The sequence below is a fragment of the Martes martes genome (assembly GCF_963455335.1).
Source record: "Martes martes genome assembly, chromosome: 11".
In the NCBI taxonomy this organism is placed as follows: Eukaryota; Metazoa; Chordata; class Mammalia; order Carnivora; family Mustelidae; genus Martes; species Martes martes.
The window spans coordinates 84,664,449-84,687,569 of record NC_137899.1 but is presented as its reverse complement, the minus strand read 5'-3'; the positions used below and the strand labels follow the sequence as shown (position 1 = coordinate 84,687,569).

Below are 23,121 nucleotides of genomic sequence, written 5' to 3'. Positions count from 1 at the left end.
GCGATGGACTGAATGACATAAAGGAAAACGAATGGTTTCTACAGTGGGTGAGGTATCTGGACATGCTGCAGTAATGTATTATCAACAGAACTCTAAATTCAAAACCTTGGTAATACCTTTTTATTCTCAGACACCCCCAAACCTGATACTGTCTTAGGAATTCTATCATTTCTTCCTGAGAACACCATTTCTTGAAGAACTGAGGCACAAAATTACTAGGTAATTTCAAGCTGACCCTACGCTCTGACTCAAGGATATTTATCTGGACATCAACACTGCAAAGAGAGTCCAAAATTCTGTACAACATATTCTGTAGGGAGTATGCTGGAAGCATGCTAAATAAAGCCTTAAAATACGAGTAAGCAGAATGTCTATGTTAGTAAAATGACTTACTTTGAGATGTTTATATAAGCAATAGCCACAGGACAAAACGAGTTCAATCTAGGGCTAAGCAGAGTTATGATGGTGAAGTGGAGAGTGAAGCCAGGGTTGGCTAGAAATATTTCAAGTTCTATCACATCACTCAGCAGTCACGAGACAGAGGAGACAACCCAAACACACACCTGAACCTGGGAATCAAAAATTTTATCAACTGCCTTCAAAATATCCTAACATTCATTTGGCTAAGCCTGTGATGGGCTTGTTTAACCAATTTGGACCCATGAAATAGAATCAAAGAACAATATCCACATGCATCCAGAGAACAGGAAAGAAAACTCAGGAGCATGAACCAGCAATACCCAAATCTACACTATAGGCTGCTCCCTGTGGGAAGAGGTGTCACTTCATTTGGAAGAAGCTCCTGAACTCCCTCAATTTCCTTTCTCCTCCTGTTGGCTAAAGGAAGAAAGTAGAAAGTCATTATTAGAGCTCAGGACGCTTATATGAAAGCCAGGACCCTGTTTCTAAGGGGCTCATTTGCATGCATTCCTGTGTGTGAAGTCATAGTTAAATAAGGAATCAGAAGGGGAATAGAAAAATCTGTGGCAGAAAACTTCCTGAAACAGAGTTCAGTGCAGGGACATATCAAGTCTGATTATTTTGGAGAGAAGAGGTTTTATCATCAGAGGCAACAAATAACGAACGCCTGCCTTTGATTGTGCTCCACCTCTGGGCAAGTCACTTGATCAAACGTTTCTTCAGAGGTGCGGAATTGCACTGCTGGGACACACTCAGCAAATGTCAAATTGTGCCCTGTCTTCAATGTCCAATCTCTTTACCTCCATTGGCTAGGGTGCCTGAATTTTCCACAACAAAAACCTATTGGTGAACATAATGGTAGACCAAGTAAGGTACAGTGCATGGAAGCAGGCATTCTGTAGATGAAAGAGACACTCACTTTACAACTTAAAAAAAAAAAATTACTTTCACAACGAAATGACTCTTCACATTTCTGGGTATACAGCAAGCAAGCAATCAAAGACCTTTCAAAGCAAATGATTATATGATCTCTTATTGCCCAATTTATAAATTGATGTTCTATTTCTCTTGTTTCTGCAATTGCTTCTCCTCTTAAAGAATAATTCCCCAAAATGGAAAAATCATGACTATTTATTTATTTAAAGTAGCCTCCACACCCACTGCGGAGCCTGGCGTGGTGCTTGAACCCACAACTCTTAAGATCAAGAGTTGGACAACTCAACCAACAGAACCACCCCAGTACCCCCAAATCGTGACACTTTAATACAAATATAAAATGAACACAGCAAATATTTATTTTAATCCACTAATTAATGAGGCACCCAAGAAGATACTACGACTATTCAAAAGAGAATCCGAAGATCACATATACATAAGGCAACCAGGATGCTGAAATGAACTGACTAAAGATGCAAAACCGTAGAGTAAAACTACAGAGTGAAAATGTAACATTTGAAACAATTTCTTTTACAGGGTGGAAATCAACCATGTCTATGTATAGGACCATATTTGTACAAGCAGGAAATCATCTGCATCATCACATCAGGCCTTCACAAGTTAAACTCTCTCCCTGCAGAGGTGCAAGACTGCCTGGCCACAAAGGAGCAGACCCCGACAGAATCAGATAACCCCAAGGTGTTGACCAGGCAGAACCCAGAATTCCTCTGAAAGAATACCGAGTAATTTTTGTGCCTGTCCCAAAGTCTTTAACAATTTCTCCTGATACTCCCAACTAATGGAAATGAGATACTATGTCCTAAATTTAGTGTCCTATGGTGCAAAATGAAGAAACAAACAAACAAACAAAACTTACCCCCTAACAAAACCATGCACACAGACATAAAAGGAACAGAACTCAGTGGAAGAGCAGATTTAAATTTGTAAAAGGAGGTACCTTAAACATAACCATCACTAACTGTGGTAAACACTGAAATATAATCTTGAAATAACTCCAGCATTTCTTTCCAGGTTTCACTGAGAAACTCATTCAGTCTGAGAAAGACTTTTCTCCTCTGCCCACTGAGCATAAATGCTTTCAAATTTTGTTAGAAGGAGAAGGGGATACCCCTGCAGTTCTGGGGAGTTTGAACAGAGAGCTTCAAAAACAAGAACAACTGGCCACAAAGGACTACTATGGCTGAAAGAACAATGGACAAAAGACAGTGAAGCAATGCCCTCAACTGTCAGGGAGAGCAACTAGCTGAAACAAACTTCCCCAACACAGTCAAGGTCACCTTAACAACATCCAACTCTGGAGGGGAGGAGTGGGGAAGAGAGGAAAAAGGTAAAGAGAAAAGAAGACACCCCCATCCATCTTAGCAGCTGAGAAACTTCCAGAGCAGCTGCCACTTGGGAATCACAGGTACCTTGTGCCACAGGGCTGCAGTACATGTTTCTGTGCTGCGAGAATCCAAGTCAGGGAGCTGCATGCTGCAGTCCGCTTGAAGTTCAAGAACCTTGAGTGGGGACAGAGGAAGAAGGGAACCGAGGAGCAAGATCTTCCCCTAGGTTAGCAACATCTTAAACTTCCAAATATATAGGAGAGATGAAAGAAAACAACCACAAGAACCCACCACCACTACTCATCATGCCTTCCCCACAAGGGGCTACCATATTTAGGGAGCACATCATGCTTGCCCTAGAGAGCAAGGTCAGCAGCCAGTGAGAGTTCCTATGGGATTTCTCCAGGGTGGCAAATGCACAGCCCAGCCATGGGGCCAGTGGCGATGGTGTGAATGGAGCTCTAGCGCTGAGCAACCCTCCAGGTCACAGAAGCCCACCACGCAGAAACCATAGGCTTTGGCCTTGTGTAGTTGGTACAAAAGGGACATCAGAACTAGACTGGAGGCTAAGAAAGAGTAAGAGAGGGAAGCACTATTAAAACAACAAAACAAAATATGAGCAATGGTGCCATTAAGGTACGGTGATTAGAAAGAATAGAAAGGTGGCTGAAAAAAACCTATAGATTAATGCAAGAAGACCATCTACACACGTGGGCCAGAAGACATGGAAGGGGAAACCAATTTCACACTGACCTAACTTACAAAGCCTCTAGGCGATGGTATGGTTTTCACCTTCTTTGCACTTATAGGGCAAACCAGTTTTAACTTCCCTTTAGCCAAAAAGGATATTATTACTTAACTCTTCCAGGGAGGCCCAGATTCATGGGGGAGTTAGGGAAAGAGAACTTCTGTAAAGGGGCTAGAGCCTCATGCAAAAGGAGGACAGCTTAAATACCCCCAGGAAAAGAGGACAATACAAGTACAAGAAAGCACTGAAAAACTAGGAGCTGAAGGAAAAGGTCAGGAGAAAATGCTAGAGAAAAATCCCATTTCCTTATTTATTTTTGAATGTATTTATTTATTTGAGAAAGAGAGCATGCGGGGTGGGGGGGTGGGGAGCAGAGAGAAAGTCTGAAGCAGAATCAGCAAGGAGCACAGAGCCTGACACGGGCTGGACCTCAGGACCCCGAGATCATGACCTGAGCCAAAACCAAGAGTCAGATGCCTAATCAACTGTGCCACCCAGGTACCCCTATTTATTTATTTTAAAGAAACACTTAGATCCTTTATGTCTGCAAGTTAGCATCTCACTGGTCAATTCAACAAGTATACATTTCGTGATATACTAGAGCAAGAGGGACCCAAAAATCTGACCTTCTACTTCCTACCCCCAGAGCTAGTCTTTGGATCACTCCAAGCTCTGCTTTAAGGAAATTCTTAGCATTAATACTATACATGTCCAATAAAATCATCATAGAGAGGTTATAAGAAAGTTCCCATGTAACAAGAGCAAGTAACCAAAGTCCAAGTGAACACAGCAGCAGTGAACAGAAAAGACGACACAGGGATTTACTGAAGGCAAGGAAGGAAAGCAAGCAGCAGCAGTGTTAATAGAGGAGCTGGGGTGCCTGGGTGGCTCAGTTGGTTAAGTGGTTGCCTTTAGCTCGGGTCATGATCCCAGGGTCCTGGGATCGAGCCCCACATCAGGCTCCCGGCTCAGCAGAGAGCCTGCTTCTTCCTCTCCCTCTGCCTGCCTCTCTGCCTATTTGTGATCTCTATCTCTCTGTCAAATAAATAACTAAAATCTTAAAAAAAAAAACCCCAAAACTCAAAAAACAAACAAACAAAAAAACGAAACAGAGGAGTTGCACGACTCTGTATCACAAAGCGGCAGAGATGTTCAGACAAGGGAAACTCCATCTGAGGGACCTACAGAAGCATGACTAGACAGGACAGGCTGCTGGCCCCGGCTCTGTCCTCTTACACTGCTGGCAACAAAGAAAGTCCCTAACTCCTCACGCATCAGGAAAGAAAGAACAGACACAACAGGCAATAGAGGAAGAGTGAAGCAGATAGTGTGACTCACTGAGTACTACTCACGCACCAACAGAAAAGGAAGGAGTGGAGGGGGCGCAGGAAGAAGTCAGCCCGTGCCGGCTGCAACCTGAGGAGTGGGCAGCTCCTCAGAACAGTAATTGATTTGTCTGATTTACCAGAACAGTAAGCCACGCACCAGCCCCATTTTATTGCCTGTTTTACATTCTATATCTGCAGGAGATCGTATTTATTACAGAACAGACTACAGCAAAAACAATAATAAACCCAAGATAAGAAACAGCCTTATATTCCACTGACACGCACATTCCAACTTTTGTCTGCCGGTGAGGGAGGGAGTGGAGACTGGATCGAGGAAAAACAAACCCCGCTAAGAATAAAAATGTGAATCTATGAAGTGAAGCAGTCACCACAGAACCATCCTCCAAATCAAAGATCTAGTGCCAAGTCTGTCAAATTCTTAGTTGGTTTCAAATTCATAGGAACATCCTGGCCTAAAGGGAAACCAGATGATTACAGAAGAGACAAAGACCAGTACTTAAAATATTCCAATCTCTTCACCTTGAAAAATTAGAAATAAAGGAAATTATTAACTTCTTCAGGATCCAAATCACCAGACTGGCAGTACTTTTTTCCTTAGTGGTTATCCTAAGAACAGATGCAGAAGATTCAGAAAAGCCAGGGTTAACAAACCCCGATCCGAAAGGTGGGTCCACTCGGTTGGTGTTACATGCAAATGCGGTGTACCTTATGGAAAACACTGCACTCAGCGGACATTAGTGGCAAAAATCATCTATGTTAACAAGAAAACAACAGAGAAAAGAACCACACAAAAGTTGGGAGCTAATAACATTTCCAAAAAATCAAAAACCTGTCAGAAGCTCACAATATGGGACGCGGTGCCAGAGGCTTTAATGGCAGAGCCGAACACAAAGTGAAAACACACGTCGAGTAACCCATACATCCAGTCCAGTCCCGGGAAGCCAATGAATGTATATGAAAAGGCCTCCCTCTTTCACCGCCCAGAGGCTAGCCTCCCTCTCTTCCCAAAGCACGTGCTCTTCCTCTATCTCCTGTGCTGGGATTACTCCCTTCCTAACACAGGAAGTCAGTCATGCAGGCCTTAACTCCTGCTAAGGCTCCATACCAGGCCTTTTAAGGCACTCTTTACCTTTACACAGTGAAATCATCTTTGAAAGTGCAAGAGAGGAAATACGGACAAGGGGAAGAGACTCAACCCTAAACGTTGTTCTAGGCCATTAAGCCTAGAACAAATTACATCACGATGTAAGATTTTCTATATAGCATATTTCTTGAGTGTGTTTAGGAGACAAAAGTGTCATCACTTTTCTTTTCTTTTTATGCCTTTTCTTTTTATTCCAAGGACGTATATTGGGATGACAAGAGGCATTATGCATAAATACTGGTCTACACTAAGTTATTCTGGCCACATACTGCATATCTCATCAGCTCAACAAACACTTCCATTTATCATGACCTACACCTGAGAGGAGGAACAATGAACTGGGGAAAGACCCAGTTAAAAGAAAGAAAGAAAAAAAAAGACTCAGAAAGTTTTACAAATCCATTATGAATGTGTGTATTTCATTGCTCTTATTGGGGGTGTTTGGTCTTCATCCATGTTAAGTGATTTGCCTGTCTGATCCCACATGCTCACCTGTCCCCTGGACAGTAACATCGCCAGCATGCTGCAAGAAGCCAAAAAGCCATAAATGGCACAAGGGAGCCCAACACACACATACTTAACACAACAGTGTGACAGAAAGAAGCGGGGGTTAGAAGCAGGGAGACAAAGTTCCTCTATTACAGAGGGCACTTTAAAAAAAAAAAAAAAAAAAGCCTGCGGAGCTGAATCATGTGTGATGGAGGTAGACAAGGTCACTCTGACATCTATTTAAATGGAACAGCTTTTTCACTTTCTCTCTCCCACTTGTTCAAGCTTTCCTTGTTTATTTATGTGATAACTGAAGGAGATTTAACTCACACATATTTTTAAATACCAGAAGAGCAAACCAATCCTCCAAAATCAAGACAGAAAGGAGAATAAAGAAATGTATGAAAATGAGCTATAGCTGGGGAAGAAGGAGAGAAAAAAATAGGAAGCAAAAAAGTGAAAACAAGTTTCATAAAGACCATTGCTGCAAAAAGGAAAAAAAGACAACACCAAAACACATCAAGGTGTAAGTGGGAGATTCAAAGATAGCAACAGAGCATTAGGATGCGAGGCTGGCAGGTGCCAGAAGCCCAGCCCCAAGGTGAGCGGGCCTCCATTAAAAAACCTGCTGAGGTCTTCCCCTCCCTGGCAATGGGAAGTCTGAGCAAAAGCACGAACTCCACAGGCCAAAAGGCATCACACTATCCCCAAGGTTTAATTCAGCCTCTAGAAGGCCTTGGAATGCAGACCTGACATAAGTTTTTGGATGGGCACATCTAGCCCCGGTGTAGAGTCGTCAACGTTTTATTTTCCAAAACAGTTATTTATAACTTTCTTCTCCCTCCAGTTGAACAGCCAAAGACTTGCCCTTTGATTACTCCACCATCTTCAACAAAAGAATATTAAAGAAAATATTGTAGATAATTGCACAGGAGACACACGCAGCAATGATCACATATGTCAACGATAACAGGACAAGGTGAGCCTCAGGGGAGTCAGGCCTATTACCAGCAAGCCAGGAGTCCCACCTGTTAACAAGGAGCCCTAGCACATCCATCTTAGTCACCTGGGGCTCGAAGGCCATTGGCAATAGGTTTTTGGGCCTCAGAGGAATCTTAGCTACAAAGAATGTGTATCAACGTACCTCACTCATTAAACAGAGGCATGACTTTTTGACAAAAGTCCACTCGATGTAGGGAACACTATTTAATCTGTAGTCTGAAGTGATGGGTCAGAGTAAGAAAAGCTCAACAGAATCCCATTGCTTCAAATGAACACGGTACCGCTATACCTGGGCAAGGGATAGCTGGCCAGACACATTTATAATAAGCAATCCAAGGAACAATAAGCAAAGTCTCAGCTAGGCTTGGGAACACAACATAACAATAAGATAATACACTCTAATCCATCACTGCTGTGGGCTAGGCTGAGCTCTAGAAGCTTTTGTTCATAGAAGCATTTTCTTCTGGGTGACCAAGGCAAGTTCCCTGAGTCTCCAAAAGCTAAGATTTACTAGCCCTTCCTCAGTCATCTCCCCAAGGCGATGTGGTCCCCCTTACACATGGCCTGAATCCCCTCCTTAACCATAAGTTACTATGGAGTTGAGATGGATGGTGTGTGTCCCAGGAACAGAGGGTAAACTGAGGAGCCAACAAGCCTTCTCTGGGCCCCGGATCAAACCAACACCTTGGCGGCTCACTCTCTCTTTGGAGGGTTCTGTCTCTCTTCGCAGCAATTGCTGCTGCCTGACACTGCCACTTCCCCTGCCCACCCGCATGCAAGGATTTTTATCAGTTTGGTTCACTGTTACATTCTTAGTGCCTAGAGCAGTTCAGGCACAGTAAGCACTCAAATACTTGCTGAATAAATGAATAAACCTTCTTAACTGACACAGGTATCGTCTTCAGCCAAGAAATCCGAAATATACAAGGGTAAAGTCCTATGCACTCAGCTGTCATTCGGACACAGTCCTTTGGCGGCTCGGAAATATTTGCACCTTCCATTCCTCTAAATCCTCTGTATGTATTAGCTCACAGGATGGGTGCATATGCCTCCCCCTCAGAGATGATCCCAGGAAAAAGAAGCCACTAATTTTTAAGGTTGTCCTAAAATCTACACTTGACCTTTCTCCATTAAGACTTACTAGTCACAGTGATAACCAAACAGGGATTTAAAAAGGAGGTAATTTTTTCTTACTATGATTGGGAAGAAGTATCTCTAACTCCTCCTAATGAAAGAATGGAAAAGCAGCACAGTAACAGTTCAGGTGAAGAGACAGGAGGAGGTTTTATGCCCTAGTTTGAATTCTGCTTTCTCAGAATATAAAACAGGATCTCCATAGATGCATAAGCAGCAGCCCTAGAAAAATTCACATTCTGTGTCTAAAAACAAACGAGTTATAGAAAACACATAAGCTCAAGTCCTTTGGTGAATAAGCAGCCAAGCTCCTGGCGCCTCTGAGCCACACAGCTCTATTCAGGGACACAACTCACCCCAGATATGTCTGCGACACGGTGGATAGGCACTTCCTTCTTGCTGTGCAATCCTTTGCCATTCTTAATAGCTCTGTAAAGGAAGAAGAAAAAACCTAATTAATATACAAATCACATTAGGAAGGGGTGGGAGGATGGGGAAAAAGGGGTGAGAAGAGAGGTCGTTCAAATTGCACAAGTCACACTGTCATTACACAAGTCACACTGCTGAGTAGCCAGTCTCTGCAGGAGCATTTGGTAGAGGGGAGAAGACAAGCCTGCTCTTCTAAGCCCAGGACTGAGTACTTGGCTGCTAGTTTCAGCTAACAGTGTGCCTGGTAATCAGAGAGAGCTCCTGAACTTGTTTCCAAATTAAAGGCATTGTTCCAGGCACAAAAGAAGAATCAGTTGGAAGAGCACACTCCTAAGAAACAGAAGTAATAATGTTTCTTTTCTGCATTTAATCACATGAAACATTTTAAATGCAAAATATGCAGCTAGTGTTCCAATTCTAATGGAAATAAGTTCCTCCTAGGTAAAAAGATAAGTTGTCCTGAATGAAGAAACACTGTACGGAAAAGTCATTTTTAAGAGTGGGGAAAAAATTAGCAAAAACTACGTAACTGACATTAAGCCTCATTTTAAATCAGTTTCAGGTTATAACCACAGCGGATTTAGCAAGGGATTTGGGGGAACTCTGTCACACATCTGATCACTGGTTGGTTTGCTCCAGTCTCCCATCTTTTATCTCCTAATCCCCTGAGTGGTAGCTTCAGGAAGTTGAAGCAGCATCAGTGTGTGTGATCACTCCTGTAACAATGAAGGACCAGAGAATAAAACTGATCGGTAATTCACCAAGTCACTACACCGCAAGGTAAGACCTTCCTATGCCCCGCCACACTGCAGACCAAAGTAAGGAACATATTTGAATTTAGAGAATGAAAAACAGAGATTCAGGGGTGTACCCACTCTCCTGTCTAGCCTTTGGAGAGTTTCTGAATTCCAAAGTGTAGAGAAAAGTGCCCAGACCAGGACCAGTATGTCAGACCCTCACACTATACAGCAGTAACCACACTTCTACCATAGCCCACTTGTGCTCTTACTTATTAATGACCAGAAGTAGAGGCCACTACTCTGCAGGGCTTACTTTCAGGTCCTAACTTTCTAAATCAAACTCACATATACCAAATGGAGTGGGAGTTGCCCAGTGCAAAGTGGCACAGTCCTACTTCTTATATACTTGGGATGTTAGCATCCACCCCTCACCCCAGCCTCCAGCTCTGGGGATCTCTCACTCAAATAATCTGAAACACCTTCTATTCAGCAATAATTTACTGTCTACTTTCTATTCCATGACAAGGGTAAGAAATGAAAGTACAGATGTTTAATAAGAAAAACAAAGCCAAACAGTCACTCTGATCTGCGCTGCTAACTGATAAAGCAGTTTTGAGCTTCTTGAATTCCCATGGTTCTTCCTGAATTCAAATCAAGGCCTTTAGCCTTAGAAATTGCAAGTGGGTCAGAATTCTCCATTTACAATTTAGTCCACTGATTTATTATTCAGGGAATGTGTTAAAAATCAGAGACTAGGGCTGGTTCTCAAGGTATGCTGCAATTACCCTGGCATTTACAAACTAATGGCAGAGGATGGGAGGATGACTTATATGGAAAACCAATGGGTGGAGGCCAGCAACAGACCTGACTCTTCTACCCTGGCCAGGCATACATCCTGTGCCACCAACAGGCTCTCCTCATTTTGCTACCATAAACTCGAAGGAGCAGCCTTGAGAACAAGAAGCCTCTGTGAGGTGAGCGGCCCTGACTGTAACTCACCTTCCTCCAAGGCGAGGCCTGCTAAGCCTCCTGCAGGTCCTCTGGGGGCACAAAACGCCTACAGCCTTATCCTCTTCTAACAACAAGGACAACCAAAATAAATGGACCTGCCCTATAAACAGATGGGTTCATGTGACAGCACTGCTGAACTTGTGGCCTTTCCTGGGGCCTGGAGAGCATCTCATAAACTACAGGGAAAAAAGTACAGGGCCTGAGCAGTAAGTTAGAAAACAAAGGTTCTTGAGGCAAAAGCAGCGAGGTGATAAACTAAAATTCTGCTTTCTTTTAGTGACCCCAAAGAGGCTCTGTGCCCAGAGCAGAAATTCAAGACTTAGCCAAGATTAAGCATGCTTAAGGGAGAAAAAAACAATACCCTAAAACCAGAAAACATGAATTAAAAACCAAAATTCTTCAGAATTAAGCCTTAATAAAAATTTTTTGAGAAAACGAAAAACTTCTTCATGCTCTACCTTGTTCCTAAAAAGGATACTATCAGTCATTTATTTGCATATAGGCATTAATTTTGGAAAAACCTTCAAACACTTTATGTTTTCATACTTCGGACTGCTAAATTAGATCAATTTCAGACACATTCAAGAAGCAGCAAGAAAGCAGTATTTTATTATCACAATATCTAAGCAGATAAACAGTTCTCACTGTTCTTAAGAAAACAGAAAAAATTGAAAGAATAATTTATAAACACTACGTAAAATAATGCCCACCTAGGAAGCGCTCTAAAGGATAAGTGGTACACCGGACCCCAGTGGCCGGGTATGAGGGCTCTCCGAGAAATTGGCTACACGGTCTAATTCAGCGTGGGTCTCCTTCCCTGTGCTGAGGTTGCTTTGGCTGTTGTTCCAAACTGCTGCAGAAATGACCTGGGAGGCACCTCCGGAAAACCTCCCTCAGCCTGAAACAAGGCTGATGCCACAGCAACAGCTTCTTCTCAAGAGAGTATCTGGGGGAAGTACCCAGTATAGAAATCCATGCATGTAGCTTGAAGAGGAAAGGAGCGAGCACCAAGAGTGGCAGGCTTGCTGTGGTTCTCTGCCAAAGGAAAGAGAATATACATCTTGTTCCAGGACTCTAAGGATATGTAACATGACTGCCTACTAACTGTTGTATAAATGGTAAATAAAGTGGAGATCCAAAGTCTGCTGCTTTGTCACTACTTCTCAGTGGGGGCCCCTGCATCTTATGTAACCATGTTTCCCTGGGTTTGGGAAGCTGGGAGGCTTGGGAGGCCAGTCAGGTAGCAGTGTGCTTCCACTGACGCCCGCACCACAGAGCAAATACCTGACTCCCCTCCCCACACTCCCTCTCCTCCCTGCAGGCTGCAACCACAGCTCAACATCCTTTTTCATTAGGCAAGGAATGAAACTCCTGACTTCTAAACTTCTCCTGCTGTGTCTGCTTAATAGCTGCTTTCTCACAAAAGCAGGCTGGTGCTCAGGCCAGCCAGGAGAAAGGAAGCAGTGGGGCAGAACACAGCCTGCTTCTCTCAGAAGCTTTCGTCTCCAGGAAGCAGCCGTGTAAAGATGGCAAAGCCAAGAGGTGTCAATAATGGGCAGAAATCACTACCAGACAGGAAAAGTGAGTATATGTCCACCTACATACACAAAGGGGTACCAGGGCAGAAGGAGGATAAAAACTCAGCTTTCTACATTGCTTCTAGGAGCATCTAGAAGCCACGTGTGGGAAAGGAGTCCCATTCCAATCACTGGAAAACACTTTTCTTTCTTTAAAGTTTGAAACTGTTAAGTCTGGAATGCTACTGTCTCCCCAGTTGAAGTTAAAACATGAACTTTGCAAAGACAGGTAAGAATACTGTTTACGCGAGATTACCTCCACTGCCTCAACACCATAGGACTAGAATCTTAGCACTCTCAATGCCAAGGAATAGAGTTTGCTCTAAGGATTTAAGGTCCCTCGCTCAGGCAGTAAAACCTAAGGACCAAACTTCTCCAAGGCACCATTAACGTACAACAGTTCATCTTGTGCCAACAAACATGCCATAGTCTTTTTTTTAGATTTATCTTTCAATTTTTATTATTATATTTTAGGCCGTGGTCTTAAATCCAATTCAGTGATGGTAAATTGTTATTCTCAATACATATTTCCGAGCAATTACAAAGAAAGCCTAAGGCTTAACAGTTAGATCCAACCTGACCCAATCATAGAACAGTGATCAGGAATTCTTACCCTGGGGACATATGTGAGCTTCACACTTGGGATCCTGGGAGTTATCTATAAACTACCCTAAAATGACAGAATCACACATGGGAATTTTTGGGGGGAATAGGAGCTTCCAGCAGGGTTTCATAAGAACTACTTTCATACACTAAAGAGATCTAAAGAAAACCAAGTGATGGAAAGCAGAAGTGGCATACAAGAGATAGAGAGTGAGAGGCAAGGGAGGATGTAGAGCTGAGGTGGGGAGATCCTGAATCCACAATTTCCACTTAATAACGCTTTCTTGTATCTAGGAACCAAAATGTCCCTTAACTGCTTCTGTTTCATCACCTACATCCAATATTTTCTTCCTTTCTAACTGTACTCACGTGGCCTTTTTGTAACTCTACTGGGCCAGGCCCTCCCCAGTTTATTCCAAGATAACATCAGGAAATTTTTAATTAAACTCACTCAATCCCTTTTGATACTGCACATCACATTGATTTGACACTGCACACGCTGTTGCATGACTTCTCCATAAAAATCTGTTATTTTGTTGACCTACTTTTATACCCAAAACAAAGACTATCAGCCTGTGACATTGAGTGAAATATACAATGCTTGTTTTTCATGGGCCTCTACCATACGGTCCCAGTTTATGTCCTCACATGATTTCCATATTGCTCCTTTCAATCCAACTAGGCCCACTGTCTCCATGTGACCTCTGTGTAAGCTATTCATTACAGGTGCCTAGCCAGGTCCAAACTATAGAATGAAAAGAATCATAGCATATCCATAGCAATAACCTCACCACAATCGTATCAGTGATCACTTCAGGAATACTTAACCTGGGGTCATAGGAAGACTGCAGTTTGTACGCTGGAAGTCTCTATGAACTATACTTTGATATGATAGCAGAATCATATTCTTATATATACAATTATTATCTTTCACTTATATGTGAGTGTTTGTGTATCATTCAGTTCAGCAGGCAATTATGAAATGTAATACACTACTTTCAAAGTTCACTACATGTTACTCTTTATTTCTTATAGGTAGACTCTTTGAGGGTTAGGATTCTGTCCTTAATATTTATTATGGTGTTTAACACAGAAGCTAGGTTCACCTAAGTTCTATAACTCAGGGTCATCTGGTTCGATCATGGTGTGCCAAGTAAAGCTGGGCAAATGACGTGACTGACTAATGCGGAATGCTGAAAATACTTCAGATTGGAGACATGGGTAATGCCCAAGTGTCTGCAGGGCAGGAGAGTGAGGCTTGCTGGCTCTCTTGGATACAGTTTCATGATCTATGCTCCAGTTCTTAGGCACCTTGGTTTTGCTATCTGGGATGGTGCAAAGCAGAGGAGCTTAAAGCCCGGTCTCTGAGCTGAAGCAGACGTACGTTAAGGACTAAAGGAGATGGGCAACAGTAGGAATGGCAGTGAGTGGGAGCAAAGCTTTGACCACCAATGAAATAAACAATGAAACAGAACAAAGTGGCAGGATTATATGGACTCCCACTAGACAGCACAGGATAGATGACTGAGGGGAAAGGAAAACAACAGAAAAGGTTAAAAAACAGAACAAAGAGTAAATAACTTGCTAAACTTCTAAAGCACCTCTCACTGTGTTTCAGGTCACATTGATGAATACAGTGTTTCAGCATGAACCAAATATAGATATCAATGAAACACAGCAGCAATAAGCAATCCCTTCAGCCCTTCTACCGGTTCCTTGGCAGCTGGAGGAAGCAATAGGGTCCTGATGCTCAGAAAATCAGATACAGGGCAGGCACAGGTGCACAATGGTAGATGGGGGTGCTTAGATTGTGCAGCTGGATTTTCAATGAAATCAGAATTACTGATAAGGAAGACAGAAAAGATGGAGAGTACATGGACTGAAAATGAGAAAAGTGAATCCTACGGTCAAGGGAAGGTAGGCAGACTAATGAGTCAGATAGGTATTATGAGGCAATAAAGCAAATAACAAAGAACCCTAAGCCATCACCCCATCTAAAACTAATATAAGAAGAAACTAAGACACATGCTATTGTGCCAGGTGTGACAACACATCTGCAGTGCTTACGAAAGGGGGGACGTGGGGGGGGGGCAGGACAGATTGTGAGCTCTGTGGCAGACAACTACTAGAAAAGAAGTATCCCACTGCTAGATTGATGGGAAACACAAGCAAACTTCACTGGCCCAGATTAGGACCAAAGAACTATCATTGCTGTCTAGTTTAAAGCCTTTTTGAGAGGACAAGGCCTCAAGAAAGGTGAGATCGGAAGCAACGATAGCCCCAATGACCTTGCTTTTATAATTATCCATGTCTTGAACACAAAGACAATACATGGTCATCAGAAATAAAAACCCGGGGCACCTGAGTGGCTCAGTGGGTTAAGCCTCTGCCTTCGGCTCAGGTCATGATCTCAGGGTCCTGGGATCGAGCCCTGCATCGGGTTCTCTGCTCAGCGGGGAGCCTGCATCCCCCTCTCTCTCTGCCTGCCTCTCTGCCTACTTGTGATCTCTCTCTCTGTCAAATAAATAAATAAAATCTTTAAAAAAAAAAAAAAAGAAAAACCCCAAAGCAAAACAACACAACAAAAAACACAGTGGGTGCCTGGGTGGCATGGTCGGTTAAGCATCTGCCTTCGGCTCAGGTTATGATCCCAGAGTCCTGGGATGGAGTCCCATGTCAGGCTCCCTGCTCTGCAAGGAGTCTGCTTCTCTTTCTGCCCCTCCTCCTACTCATTCTCTCAATCTCTCTCTCTCTCTCAAATAAATAAAATTTTAAAAAAAGAAGAAGAAATAGTGGTGAAACAATGATCCATGATTTTATTCCAAGATCAAAGCCCCACTAACAGAATTTCTAAGCACTTATACACATACGGCCGTCCACCTATACTTTAAGAAAACTGCGGAATAGTTTTGTAGTATCTTTTTTTCTGCTAGAAATGATAGTTAAATGAATGCTTCCTTACGTTATTAATTTTTACATCATTCTAATAGCTGAAGATAAATCCATCACATGGATGCAAGCTCCGTAACTGGATCAATCACTTATCGCTAGAAGCTGATGTGAACAGAATATTATTATAAATAATGCCATGAGGAATAACTTTTAAATAAACTGTTGGGTGCTTCCCTAATTACTCCTTAGGAGAAATTCAGAAAAGTGGAACTGCTGTGTCATAGGGCAATGCACACTGATTCCGGTTTCCGTCTCCCTTTTCTAAGATGAACCAGCAAAACGTGCCTTGCCTCATGGACTCAGGGGATCAGGCTAAGATTTAGGTGCTTCTTCCCTATGCATCAAGATACCTACATATATCTCCACTCTTACAACTATATTTGTAATGATTTCATTGCTCATCCAAATCCCCATGAAACCATGTGTTCGTTTTTATCCCCAATGCACTTGATGAAATATTTGTCACTGGAATATGAACAAGTAAGAGAAAGTTTTTATGTATCTTTTGACTGAGTGAAAAGCAACAGACTCACTGTTTAGAAAATGGTTTTTCCAATGTGAGCTACATTTACGGGGACCTACTAGAAAAGATTCATTGCCATTCCACTAGAGATTTACCTCTCTGAACTTGATGCAAAAGCAAGAGGAATGGGAAATAATCCTTCTCAACTTCTGCGCCCAAAGCTGGAGGGGGAGAGTCAAGGGCAGCTTAGGATAAAACAGAAGTGCATGAGAGAGTTTATAAGAAATTTAGATGCAAAGAATTTTGCAAATGAAAGAAAGCTATGAAGAGGATTTCCTCTTCACAAGCAGCTACAAAATTCTGCACATTGATGTATCAGTGATTAATTATTTGAACTACAGTTGTCCTGAGAGATTTCCAAGGATTAGAAAAAAAGTACGATAGGGATGACGGTAATAGAGACTCAGCTCTCCAACCCACTCAACCACCTGACATTGCAGATGAGCCAAATCAAGTAAGCACAGTAACCCTCAAGATGATTTCATATTAAATTAGCCAAGAGCTGGTGGAGGCTACTCAGAAGGAATCAAACTGAGAAGCCATGAATGACAAGTATGAGGAAGGGGAGAGAAACAAGAGTCAAAGGGAAGAAGCAGCTGTTCAACTGCCTTGGTGGGAAACAAGCATGGCTGTGATCACGAGGAAGGCACTACTAGGTAGCAAAGTCAAAGAAATCCAAAGTTTCTCCGTTCCCTGGCTTGTTATCTATTTCTTAGAACTATGATCTTCCAATTATAATAAAGATTATTAATCTTCCATAAAAGGATACCTATTTCGATTTGTTTTATAGTGGTCAGGAATTGGGCAGTGGTTCTCAAATTTTAGTGTGTATCAAAATTACTTGAAGTATGTGTTAAAAGAGATTGACATGATTCAACTCCAGGGCTTCTGATTCAGTAGGTCTCAGGTAGGGGGAAACGGCGGGCAGGAGGGCTGTGGGTTTATATTTCTAACAAGTTCCCAAGTAACAATGATATCGCTGATTGGAGGATCATACTTTGAGAACCAATGGTTTAGGGAGTCAACTTGTAAGATGTTTAAAAGAGACTATGGTCAAGATCAAGTGTTCTCATTTTGCTGTTACAATTCATTTTGGATTAAAATTACATTTCCAATATGATTATCTTCAAATGTTATTTTGAAATATATTTTGAAACCAAATATTCAGGTGTTATGTTAAGAAAGCAGTGCCTCTTAGTCAAGAGAACAGTGAGGAGGATAAACTGCTCTGTGGTATATGCAGACAAACCAGATGATCTAGAAAGCTAACTCTAGAACTTCTCTGAATGAATATAACCAGAGCAGACCAACGATTACAGAAAAGACTGGGCGAAGAAGATTTATCATGAGTTCATTATTTGACCAGGACCTGTAGAACCATCCATGGCTCTGTGTACAACACAGTAGACAAACCTAATGGATTCCAACTGTACCCCAAACCCTCACACTGGTCATCAAGATACATCTCATAGGCTGAGTTCTACTTGAAGGAATGGGAGTAGGGAGGGAAGAGAAGGATAGGATAAAGAGAGTGAGCAGATCCTCTTAATACCCTGAAGGAGAAAACTATCTGGAATCGGAGACATTATGCAGCTCTCCAGAAGTGGCCATTTGTGTTGCTTTAAATGCAGATTGATTACTGCTATTTGGATGTTGAGTGCATCATCTTTTCTGAAGAAAGGGAAAAGCTAAATTTCCCCACATTCAGCTGTATCGTCAAATCACTTCCCCACACCAACTCTTTTAATGCATTTTCCTGTTATCACATCCACTTGCAATAGCTGATCTACCCTACTGCTCAAGAGTGAACCCCCCCTTGCCCTGCCCCACTGACATGTGCTGAATCCCATTAACAACCTCATGACCGTGACACATAACTACAAGCCCAAAATGTAGTGGGATGTGCACTTTCAGGGTTAAAAAAGAAAGGAAGCCATGAGGATACTGAAGAGAAAGAACAGCCTCCTTTTTCTGTGCTGGCCTCCAACCTGTGCTGGCATGACGTAATGCAGCTGAGTGGAGAGGGCAGAAGACCATTCACCCAACGCCAGCTTTCCAGCACACTGGGGTTAAAAACCCAACAGCACCCCAGGGTTACAGAATTCTACAACTAAACAGTAAAAGAAAGAGGAAAACTTCCAATCAAAGCTGTTTTTCACAATATTCAGTAGGACTTAGTTTTACTCAAAGAGAAATTTCACTTGAGGTCATTAGATTGAAAGTGAGAAATCTTGGTTTATTTAAAGCTGTACCATTAAACTATTGAGAAGATAAGAACAGAGGCCGGAAAGAAGAGATGAATTTCAGGGAAATGCTCTCATGGGAAAATTTAATAGAAATGAGAGATGGGATAAAAAAAGATGTAAGGCAGGCAGTGTTAATAATGGAAAGGGAAAAAGGAGGAGGGGCTAAGAAAACAGGAGGAAAAGCGAAGAGATAGGGGAAAATCACAATTTCCAGAGGTACTATTAAAGTTATTTAATGTCGGTCCCTCTGAGATTACATGCTTTGTAAGGCTTGAGTCTATTATCTTTTTTCTTCATTACTATTATCCCCAATGCCTGGGACCCAGGATACACTCAAGAAAATGAGAATGGAGAAAAGAAATGAATGCAAAGCCATCACATGCAAGATAAACCTGCCTTCAACAACTATTCCCAGAAGAGGAATGTCTGTTTTCTTAGAGAAGTAGTTAACTCATGTAATCTATACACTGTGATAGGATATATTAGTTTTAAAATTTCAAAACACATACTCAAGTTCAAATCCCCGTTTTCTCTCTGCAGAGGTATACACAGATGAAACTTGCTTTTTATTAAGACATTTAACAAATCAGAACTAATAGTCAAACCAGTAGTGCTGAGCTCTTCCATTTGAGAATCCTAAAGCCAGAGGTTTTAACTTAGCAATGGAAGTGCTGGTGAGGAAGTCTTCACATTTGGTTCATAACCAGTATACAATTAAAGATACAGAGAGGAGGGACCTTATCCAAAAGTTCTGTATTTTTTTTGAAGAAACAGCTTTAAACGATTTTTTTTTCACCTACTGAAATCTTGTGGAAAAACAACTACAAATCAGGAAAAAATGGAGCTGCTCTGGCTACAGGAAGAGTAGGAGACCAAAAGCACTTCTTTCCCAGTGGTACTGAAAGCATTTCAGTGGAAATGCAAAATACACTTACAATTCACTGCTACAAATGCATGGAAATAGTAAGCCCACCTTGGCCCCCAACAATTACATCACCAAGAGAGAATGTTACTTCAGTTTCCCTCTTAATAATGACTACTGATATCTGCCTAGGAAAGAGCAAGTTCTAGCCTCCCCATCAAAGCCTGTGATAGAAATACCAGGACAGATTTCCTAGAGGTTCCAGCAGAGAGAAGTCTGCAATAGGGAGGGCCCTGTCAACCCACACTAGGTAAAAGTAAGAGACATCTGACAGGATTTTAATCAAGGACTGGTGTTTATGGGTTTGGAGATTAGAGGTACAGAGGTCAGCAAGGCAGGAACACTAGTTGTTTGTTTTTGTTTTTAAAGAAAGGGGATGTTGCAAGGTTTGTTTCATGAGGAACACACATCCCTGTGGAGCCCGGAAAGACAGGGAGCCCCAGGCAGAGCTGAGATAGGGGAAGGCTTCTGCTTGCCTTTCAAAGATGCAGGATACCACCAGTTTTCTGAATCTGCGGTGTGCCCGGTAAGAAAGAGGATCCACACAAAAAGATAAGGGAGAGTCTGCCCTTTTCTCTTCTCATGAGATAACCCTAACCTCATTATGTACGTCCAGAATGAATCTAAATTCATTTAAATCTGCTCAGACCCTAGATTGTTCGATGCAATTGCTTTCCCACAGTCAAGCTGGGGCATCAATTCCTTTTCTGACTATATACATCCTTATGTTGAAATGACAAAATCTTGGAATTAAGAGGTGCCTTAAAGGAATCAAGCCCCAACAACGAGCTAACATAACTTCTGTGTTTTCCTGCAACAAGCCACAGATTCTAACAGTTTCTAAGAAATTTTAATATTTTACATTTTTAAATCAAGTTACTGGTAGCTTCAGGAGAATGCACACAGATGATATCCCCCGGGTCTGGATGTCCAAGGAAAACAAGGCACACGGCCAGGCTTTGATCTGGCTCCAAGCATTACCAGCTCTTCTTCAGTGCCCACAGCAAGCCCAACAAAACCCCACTTGGAAGACCTCTTAGAATGCTAAGGAAATTCATATTCTGGCCTACTTAAAATTAAACTGGAAGTGTTATGCCAAATACACAGACTAGGGTAGGAGAGAAAATATGAAAGTTCCCAATAATGATTCAGTATCTTAGAAATACCTCAAAAGGATAGAAGACAGATTCTCTGAAGGAGTCAAAAGCCCCACCTAAAGTTCAGAATACCCATCAAACCAAGTAATTCAGTGAGCCAGGTGAGCGAGAAATATTGCAATAAAATGAAAACTGAAAATGCTGGAAAGTCTATATGGGGATGAAAAATTAGGATGGTGCAGGAAAGACATGATCTGTCAGACTCCCAAAGAAGTGCCTATGAGGCCCCTAAAAGGGGCAACTGAGTTCAGCAGTGACAACACAAAGCATAGGTCAGCTGCATGTAAGGCCTTTCTTTAACTAAAAACACAACCTACACACACTGGAATCTCAGAAGCCTGGGACAAAATCAAGGGCTTTTCAATGGAGCCCACGAGACAAACAAGGTGTGAGAGTACCAGCAAAAATGCCAAAACCTTATCTTGCTGGGACACAAGGTAATGAGGGAGGAGGCAGCTGATGACAGACAACTGAATCGGAAAGGAAGGAACCTACTGGGAATTAGGGGTTTATTTATCCTTCCAACAAAAAAAGATGTGCTTTCCCCTAAATATGCCAGCTCCTGGAGGTATAATGAAGGTTTCCCAAAAGCAGAAAGGCACGTGAATGAAGGGGACTTAAAGGGTCAACACACTGATCAGAGCTGCCGAGGTGGTCGCAGCTTGCTTCTGGCTGGCAGGTAGAGACGCTCGAAAGTAGCAGGCGAACTTCAAACTGGGGCCCTTCCTCCCTGTCTCTCTCCTGGCTTCCCAATGAGTGCATTACACATCACTCCTGGAGCTCCGGTCCTATGGTCTGAGGAGTGAGGCGAACACAGACCCCTGCGAGGGAAGCAGTGGCCACTGAGCCTTGAGAAAGCTCGTCAACTCCTGGGCAGGCAGCTGCCCTGACCCATGAAGTCAGCAGGCTGCCCTTTCCCCAAAGCTTACAATGTTGCTCTAAAAGGATTAGTGGCCAAGCAAAGTCACTGGAAGAGCACTGTGCACCAGTGCTGGTATCGCTAGTGATAACCGGAGGGAGACAGTGCAGGATTCTAGAGGTCAGGGACAGAGCAAGCTGCGGGAACCAACACTCCTATGTGGAAGGGCTGAAGAAAGTGCCGGCCTTGCTACGTTACCCTCACCCACGTATTATTTACCTAACGAGTTCCAGGGTGAAAGACTGATATGAATATAACAGATGTTATTAATTTGGCCTTTGCTAACGCATTAGATACAGCACCTCAAGAAACTGTACTTGGGAAATTAATTCAAATTGACTTGGTTCAGTACACAATCACGGAAGATTAAAAAGTAGCTGAAGGATGATAATCAAAAGACAGTTAAGTGACAGTCCATGCAGTGAGAGACTTGGGGTCAACACCAAAGCCATTCTTGGTTAGGGGTTCTATTCAGGGCCCAGGAAAGGAGTAAACAACTCGCTAATGAGATCTGCAGAGGACACTAAGCTGGGAGGTGGAGGAATTGCACCGACGGGGGCATAAAATTACAAGGCAAAGTTCAACTGGAAAAAACAGCTGATCTAGCTAGGGGAAAACAACCCTAAACTCAAATAATACTCAACAGACAGGCAGGATAAGGGGCAGCAGAAGCATGTAAAAAGACCTTTGACATGCTATAATGTGACAGAACCAAGTAAGAATGCTAAGGGAACATGAGGAGTATGTCATGGGGAATGGAGTGCTTCAAAGTGAAAGCAAACTAAAAGCAGGTTGCCAGCAAATAGGTGGGCTTCAAGCAAGATCAACTCCACCACTTAAAATGAGGGGAGAGTACCTTCTGAACTGAAAACATGTTTTAATGGCTACAGAACCACCATTCCCATCTGGCGGGTGTTCCAGTCTTTCTCGGATCTTCGTTAACCTTGTTGGGGGGATTTTATCTAAAGAGGGTACTGGGCTGCCATTCTGGGGCTAACAATACTGTCTAAAGGAAGACTTGCAGGTCATGCTGGCCATTTCTCCTACCTCTTCATGAGGTCTGTACTGCCCTATGGCAATGCCTCACAGGCTTGGGGAAGTGGTTAATTCCTCTCTGTTTACTCAACCCACAACAGTGCAATGACCCTGAAGCCAGTTTTTCCACCACCAGTCTGAAGGCAATGGCTCAACACAATTATCTCTAGGCTGCTCACAGCTTTAATAGACAAGCATGTTGTTACATTGATTCTGCTTAAAATGAGTGCTAAAAAGGTTGTTTCCTTCCTAAAACCTCAAAGTTAAAAATTTCACTATCCTCAACACCCAAAAAACAAATAATCTAACTAAAAAATGGGCAGAAATAACAAACATATTCTTCCGAAGAAGACATATACATGGCCAACAGACATATGAAAAGATGTTCAACATCACTGATCATCAGGGAAATGTAAATCAAAACTACAAAGAGATATCA

At 42.4% G+C, this 23,121-nt stretch overlaps 1 protein-coding gene across 2 annotated transcripts in view; it reads right to left on the bottom strand.

The window, feature by feature from the left end:
• The window catches only part of SND1 (staphylococcal nuclease and tudor domain containing 1), a 413,629-nt gene that overhangs the window by 165,615 nt on the left and 224,893 nt on the right, over nt 1-23,121 (bottom strand). For both annotated transcript variants that reach the window (XM_080819055.1, XM_080819056.1), the window contains exon 14: nt 8,925-8,997. In XM_080819055.1, the coding sequence (XP_080675181.1) occupies nt 8,925-8,997 (73 nt within the window). The remainder of the gene's footprint in view (nt 1-8,924; nt 8,998-23,121) is intronic.